Genomic DNA, 7,861 nt, shown 5'->3' on the forward strand with positions numbered 1-7,861 from the left:
TGCAGAGGGTCAGGGACCAGAAGGGGGGGCAGTTAGTGCAGTTTTAGGGGAGTCTGGTGGGCAGCACACAGAGAGGGAAGGGCAGGAGAGCCAGAAGAAGAACAGAGAAGAGGAAGAGAATGAAAGGACCGACAGAGAGTTCTCAGAGACTATTGAGAAGTTGGATTCTGTGTTACTGGAGGCTGGGGGAAGAGAGGGGCAGATAGAGGGAGATGGGACAGATATAAACAGGACAGAAGAGGGGAACATAACAATAGAACAGACCACTGAGTCAGGAGGGGAGACCAGTGGGCAGGCGCCAGCAGAGGAGACCGCTGTACCGGCGTCAGGCGGGGAGGCCACTGTGCAGGCGCCAGCAGACGAGACCACTGTGCAGGTGTTAGGGGGGGAGACCACTGTGCAGATATCAGGAGGGGAAACTTCTGTGCAGATGTCAGGAGGGGAGGCCACTGTGCAGGTGCCAGCAGAAGAGACCACTGTGCAGGTGCCAGAAGACAAGACCACTGTGCAGGTGCCAGAAGACAAGACCACTGTGCAGGTGCCAGAAGACAAGACCACTGTGCAGGTGCCAGAAGACAAGACCACTGTGCAGGTGTCAGGAGGGGAGACTACTGCGCAGGTGTCAGCAGAAGAGGCCACTAGGCAAGTGTCAGAAGGGGAGACCACTGCGCAGGTTTCAGCAGAAGAGACCACTACGCAGGTGTCAGAAGGGGAGGCCACAATGCAGGTGCCAGCAGAAGAGACCACTGTGCAGGTGTCAGAAGGGGAGGCCACTCTGCAGGTGCCAGCAGAAGAGACCACTGCGCAGGTGTCGGAAGGGGAAACTACTCCACAGGCGCCAGCAGAAGTGACAGAAGGGGAACTTGCTGTGCCTCCAATGGTGGAAGGCACTGTGCAGGTACCTTCAGTTGAGATCACTGTGCATGTATCAGCAGAGGAGGCCCCTGTCATAGAGGCAGAACGGGGGGACACTGAGACAGAAGGGGCATCTACTGTGCAGGTATCAGAAGAAACAAGCCAGGAGGCCAGCCTGCTAGGGACAACAGAAGAGGATGTTAGCCCCCAGCTAGTAGAGGGGACAGGTACAGGCACGCATGGGACTGCAACCACACAGGTGACTAAAGCGGGCGAGGCGTGGATAGACACCCTGGTAAGAAACATAGTGACAGAGGTGACAGCAGAAGGCAGTGGGGAATGTCAGGTACATGTGTCAGCAGCTTCCAGCATTGAGCAAACGGAGGAGGAGGGGGGACATTCCTGTGCCGGCACCGCAACAATCCCGGACCATGAACAGGTGACATTAGAGGAGACAGGTGCAGCTGTGCCGGTGACACACGTACAGGATCAGGTGTCCTATGACATAACTGTACAGGAGGACGGGGAGGTGACAGGTTCTCTTGGACAGCCGGGGGAGACAGGTAACCCAGATCAGGTGGGACTCTCTGGTACTGAAGGGGTAGCGGAGAGTCTCCTGGAGCAGGAAGCAGCTGCTGAAGTGGAAGCCGGTAGACCGGTAAAGCCCCCAGGCGAGGAAGCACAAGGATCAGTGACACCTAATCTGATGACTGTCCCCGGCAGGGAGGGGACACCAGATCCAGGACAGCCAGCAGCATGCTGGGAGAAGGAGTGGCCGCCTCTTATTTGCACTGGCAGCGAGGTGAGGGCAGACACAGCTGAGCAGAGAAGCACAGACCAAGGGACAGTCCCCGAGCAGGAACCGTGTCCAGGAGCCCCAGACATGAAGGACAGGGAGATGATAGAGAATGGGGTCATCCTTTCCCCCGAGACCCCCATAGAGAGAGAGATCCGCCTGACCATGGAAAGAGAGAAGACGCTGCGCCAGGAGAGGGGCATCAGGGTAACCCTTGGAGAGTCCGAGTTGGTGGAGGTGCGCAGGAAGACGGTGACGACGGAGCCGGCTGGGCTGCCGGGCAAAGAGCGCCAGTTGGCCGGGGCGCAGATGCAAAGGGAGATCCAGCTGGAGACCCAAAGGGAGACAGACCTGGTGCAGCAGGGCAAAGTGATGGGCACGTACGACCGCGGAGCCCAACAGGAGCTGCAGGAGAGGAAAATGATGTTTGAAAGCATGAACACAGGTAGGTGCATTGATACAAGTGTCCCCCCCCGTCCTGTCCTGTCCACCTACCATTCATCTACACCTTGGCTCCGCTTCATTCCATAGACCCTTAATAGAGTCCTATAGAGTCCTTCAGAGCAGTCCGAGCCCAAAGGAGCTAGCAATCTAACCGCCCTTCCGCAATCCTACTGACCCCGACATCATTTATGATGGAGCAACACGTATGTTATTGGGCTGTCAGAAAGAAAACCCACAAATACTCCATAGGCTGGTGTCCCTGTTGGAAATTATAAGTGCTATCCGTGCCGCACTCCTTACCGATATGTCCCTTGTAGTGGGGGGTGCTCGCAGTGACCGCGGATGGCACCGCGAATGTCAGCAAAATTGTAGAAATGTCACCAGCACACCAATCCTTTTAGGATAGCAAAAGATTCATTTATTGAAGTTTTTTGTCATATGACCAACACATATGACAAAAAAACTTCAATAAATGAAGCTCCTGTTGGAAATTAAACCCACGGCCCCGGCTCTGCAAGGCAGAATTCTAACCACTGAGCCACCATGCTGCCCCGTAGGGCTGAAGAACATTGACTGCCCCTCCAGTAAAGAAAGCGGCCACCTCATTGTGGCTCTTGGTGGCCAGTTTATTCTGATAATCCTCAGTGTAGCTGCTGATGGTGGTGGTTCCTTGTCTCGGTGGTGTCACATGACAGGTCCTCTTTGATAGCAATCTTCTCCGCTCCTTACCTGCACTTCACTGTTTCCACCCATCATTCCTCATACCTGACCGATGTCTCCTCTGCGGAATTCTGCTGAACACGCGCTTTTCTCTCCTGACCAGTTCCACATCCGTTCTGTCATTACTATGAGATATAGTCTGAGGTGTGTCCCCTGGCACTCTCCCCCTCCCCCACCTACCTGAGGATAACTGGGCCTTATGCTGGCCTACTCCAACCTACCTACCTGAGACATACTCCATATCAATCAGCTTCTTTGCCTCTGTATATGGAACCACCAACCTCACCTTCATTATGGCTGTCACCTACCTCATCTGTTTACCTGGGGACATCGACCTCACCTGCACTGTATAACTGTCACCTACCTCTCCTGTATACTGGGAGACACCAACCTCACCTGCACTGTATAACTGTCACCTACCTCTCCTGTATACTGGGAGACACCAACCTCACCTGCACTGTATAACTGTCACCTACCTCTGCTGTATACCTGGGGAAGCCAACTTCACCTGTGCTTTATAATTGTCACCTACCTCTCCTGTATACCTGGGAACACCAACCTCACCTGTGCTTTATAACGGTCACCTACCTCATCTGTATACTGGGAGACACCAACCTCACCTGCACTGTATAACTGTCACCTACCTCTCCTGTCTACCTGGGGATGCCAACCTCACCTGTGCTTTATAATTGTCACCTACCTCTCCTGTATTCCTGGAGACACCAACCTCACCTGTGCTTTATAACGGTCACCTACCTCTCCTGTATACTTGGGGATGCCAAACTCACCTGCACTGTATAACTGTCACCTACCTCCTCTGTATACTGGGAGACACCAACCTCACCTGCACTGTATAACTGTCACTTACCTCCTCTGTATACCTGGGGACGCCAACCTCACCTGCACTGTATAACTGTCACCTACCTCTCCTGTGTACCTGGGGACACCAACCTCACCTATGCAATATAACTGTCACCTACTTCCTCTGTCTACCTGAGGACATCCACATCACCCCTTTTCATAACAGCCACTTACCTTCCCTGTGTACCTAAGAGCCCCTAGCTCATATTTGTGTTATAACCCAACCTACCTGCCCATGCACACACATGTGTGATATATGTTACCTACCTCAGGCTAGCTACCCATAGACAATGCTCAGCCTGCCAATGAGATGAGCAGATCTGCCGGCCTCCAAATACAATGTACACATAGAAATCAGGCTTTTAAAGGGTTAACACGCTGATAGGATTATTTGCATTAAGCGGATCACTTTGACAGGTAAATCTAAAAAGCATATGACATGGAATATCAAAGTATTGATCAGACTGTACATTGTAACTTTGTATCCAGTCACAAGGTGAGAGGCTGCATCAGGGGGCTGATCTGTGTCAAGATTTGTGAACAGAGCCAGGATTACATTGCTGTGCTATCTCAGAGCTGACATCACAGTCCAAGAAGTAGATGGTGACCCTGGATGATGCCTGAACAAACATGGTGCCCTCTTTCTGGAGAGGAAAGCAAATTAGGGCATCGTTAGGGGGATCTGATGACAGGTCCACTTTAAAGATAACCTGTGAGGATAGAAATCTAAGAGCGGCCATCGCTGATCATTCTGATCCTGGCTGCACTCCTAGAGGCTCAGTGACCTAGTTTTGTGGTTCTCTGTTACAGGTCTATTCTGGGGCAGCGCTGCTGCTGGCTGACTGTAGACTCTCATATCTGTTACCATCGTTGCCCTTCTTATCCTAGTTTTAAGGTCGGCTCGCACCTACGCATTTCGGGAACGCGCACATTTCAGTGGCCGTTACTGCGATGCGCGTGGATTGCAGATCCATTCATTTTGAATGGCCACAAATTGCACTAACCAACCTTTAAGGAACCTGCGTTGCAGCGCATGACAACACTTGGTGACGCAGTATCGCGCGTCGTGGTGCGCTGCATTGAATAAAATCCAATGTTCGGTCCGTTGTGTAGCAATGGCATCCAATGTGAATGAATAGGATAGCCTTGTACAACATGGGTTAACAAGCGACACTCATAAAGGGATTTCTTCTCACTTCCTGTTATGTCTCCAGGAGAGGAAGTGATGGGAATTCCCTCACAGTGGGACACAGACAGCAATAAAAAAACTGCAGGTGTTATATAGCAGAGCTCCAGCCAATAATAACAAGATAAAAAATTAATAGAACTAATCAAAACGAGCTTATACTGCTGAATCCATTTCCCCTGCAGTACATTTTCTGCCACCAGATGTCCTCAGTGAACCCATGTCCTCCGAACCCAGGTCATCCCGGACAAGCCCCCAACCTGTGATTGGACTGTGAAAGGAGAAGCAGCACTGTGATGAGCTCAGAACTGATCGGCTCCTTGTGCTGCTTCTTCCCCTCACACTCCAGCCCTGCTGTACAGATTGCTGATACCTGAGCAAACTAGGGGCTTGCACTGCTTGTATTTAAATGATGGATCAAAGATTGTAGAGCCGCTTTGTGTGCGTCTTGTACATCAGCCCGGAGAGATGTGCACTGACCTGCGTTCTGTTGCAGGTAACATGTCCCTTTCTTAATGCATTGCAATCGATTAGAGATAAATTGATACCGGTCTTTCGGTATTGAGTCCGAGTACCGACATTTTGCTTTCAGTACTCGCCGATACCGAGTACCGATGCGTCTGCTGGCATGGAGCCAGCTTCCCGAGCTATGCCGCCCGGCTTCCTGATTGCCAGGGAAGCTGGCTCCATGTTGTTTGGCCGGGCTTGATTGTGATTAGCCGGAAAACCGGCTTCCTAGCCAATCAGCATTGAGCCGGCTTCCTGGCCGATCAAGAAGCCAGGCGGCGATTTACTGACCCGCCTCCTGACTTCCTGATTGGCTGGGAAGCTGGCTCCATGCTGATTGGCTGTAAAGCCGGCTTCCCAGCAAATCAGCAAGGAGCCAGCTGTTCTGCCGGCTCGATGCTGATTGACCGAGAAGCCGGCTTCCCATCCAATCAGCATGGAGCTGGCTTCCTAGCCAATCAGGGAGGCGGGTCATTACTCGCCGCCCAGCTTCCTGATCGCACAGGAAGACGGCTCCATATTTCCCTACGGCACTGCGGAAGTTCCAGTATCGGGGAAGGTATCAGAGCATTTGGGCGAGTATGAGTACTCGCCCAAATACTCGGCATCGGCACCAATATCGATACTGGTATCAGTGCATCCCTACATCGAATGTTAAAATCAAACAAAATTTTGCATGACATTCGTTGCGTCTCTGATGACGTTGTTGTATGTCCTGACGAGATTTCTCGTACCAATGTCTGCCAGTGTGTGACCAGCTCACCATCCGCCATGACTGGGGATCTGATGGAAAAGAACCGGTGACTGGAGGTAACTCCGGGACATTAAAAACCACCATTATATATGGGCCACTTGTCTCCATCAATGAACCAATCAGAATCCTCCACTGCAGTGACATTTGCTTCTTTGCAGGAGGCTGCAGCACTATGGCCTGCTCTCCTCTTGGCAGAGACCTATTGGGTATGACTCTATACCAGGGGTGGGCAAACTCCTGCCCCCCAGCTGTGCTGAAACTACAAATCCCATGATGCATCTGTCTATGGGAGTCATGCCTGTGGCTGCGAGGACCTTGCATTGCCTCATGGGATTTGTAGTTCCACAACAGCTGGAGGGCCGGAGATTGCCCACCCCTGCTCTATACAATGGTGGTTCCCCCGTAGAGCCCCCGAGGTTCTGCTCCGTCCCAGCTCGCCCTGGACAGTCACTCCTGTGTTTACAAAGGTATCCTTAGTCAATTTAGCGGCAAAGACATGTAAATGAGTGTTGACTTAACACGGGTAAAGGAAATCGAAAGCCGAATGACTGCCAAGGGTTACTGATTTACCTTTCACTCTCCGTCCCTGGAAACATTTGCCTCTCGGGCTGTCTCTGGTTTCCGAGTGTAAGTCAGCGGTGCTCCTCTAATACGGGGAGATCACACTTAAAGGGGAACTCTAGGAAAAAGTAAACATTAACCCTTGTTGTGGGCTACCTCCGCGCTGCAAGGGCTCATTTTGGTCTAGGGGCTAAAATAAAGAAGAAATGCTCAATTGGTAAAAATATCCTCTATTACTGTCTATTTTTTTTTATTTAACAATAATTGTTTATTGAGAAACAGGTCAATCATAGATGACAACAATGATCAAATAGGTAGCATAGTAATCTTACATTTCTGGCATTTTACATAGCAGAAAAAGCTTATCCATATAGTCAATAACAATCTATTACTGTCTATTGATGAGGGGCATACAGAAAAGGAAATGAGGAGAATTACCCCCTCTTCCTGTCTATTTGATGAGGGGCATACAGAACAGGACATGAGGAAAAAGGCGCCTCACGTCTAATGCAGCTGCAATAGACATGATGATGTCACGGGTCTTTAGACCACTGGAGCCCCAGGAGAAGAATAGGCTGCGGGGACTGGTCTAGCATCCTCATCATTGGCACAAAGGGTCTGTTTCAGACAGCAGAGCGACCAATCAGATTCTCACTTTCTTCCTCCCAAAGCACTCGGCCAATGGAATCCTTAATTTCCAAACTAAATATGGGCTGAGCGACAAAGGCATGAAATTAGGGTTGCCACCTTTTCTTCAAGCGAAACCCGAACACTCTGGCGACACGTGGATATTTGTTTGGGAGAATGAGTCACGGCTTATTCATATGTAATTAGTGCCACCTGTTCATATTTTCAGTGGGGGGCCAGTAGCCCCTATCTTAATTTTGGTTGCCCCTGTCTGCCTGACATCTTGTGTCCGGGCTTCTGCTGCCATGAAACCCGGACACAGCATTCAAAACCCGAACTGTCCGGGTGAATCCCGGACAGGTGGCAACCCTACATGAAATGCTGTCTGTGTCCCCATAGAGGGGATTTCCCTTCTCTTCCTGTTCTGTCTGACACCCATCGCCTGAACAGGAAGTGAGAGGAATATTCCTCATGGGGACACAGACAGCAATGAAACCCTAACACTTTCCTAAACCATCATTCTACTAGAAAAATTGTGGCGGGGGGGGGG

General features: G+C 51.0%; 1 protein-coding gene across 1 annotated transcript in view; it reads left to right on the forward strand.

The window, feature by feature from the left end:
• Window positions 1-264: 264 nt before the first annotated feature.
• Window positions 265-7,861, forward strand: part of MISP3 (MISP family member 3) — a 20,442-nt gene continuing 12,845 nt past the window's right edge. The window contains exons 1-4 of the mRNA XM_018566111.1: window positions 265-376; window positions 431-484; window positions 593-808; window positions 848-2,096. Of these exons, the coding sequence (XP_018421613.1) occupies window positions 431-484; window positions 593-808; window positions 848-2,096 (1,519 nt within the window). The 5' untranslated portion in view covers window positions 265-376. The remainder of the gene's footprint in view (window positions 377-430; window positions 485-592; window positions 809-847; window positions 2,097-7,861) is intronic.

Source organism: Nanorana parkeri, unplaced genomic scaffold (genome assembly GCF_000935625.1).
Source record: "Nanorana parkeri isolate BGI_ZX_2015 unplaced genomic scaffold, ASM93562v1 scaffold920, whole genome shotgun sequence".
Classification (NCBI taxonomy): Eukaryota; Metazoa; Chordata; class Amphibia; order Anura; family Dicroglossidae; genus Nanorana; species Nanorana parkeri.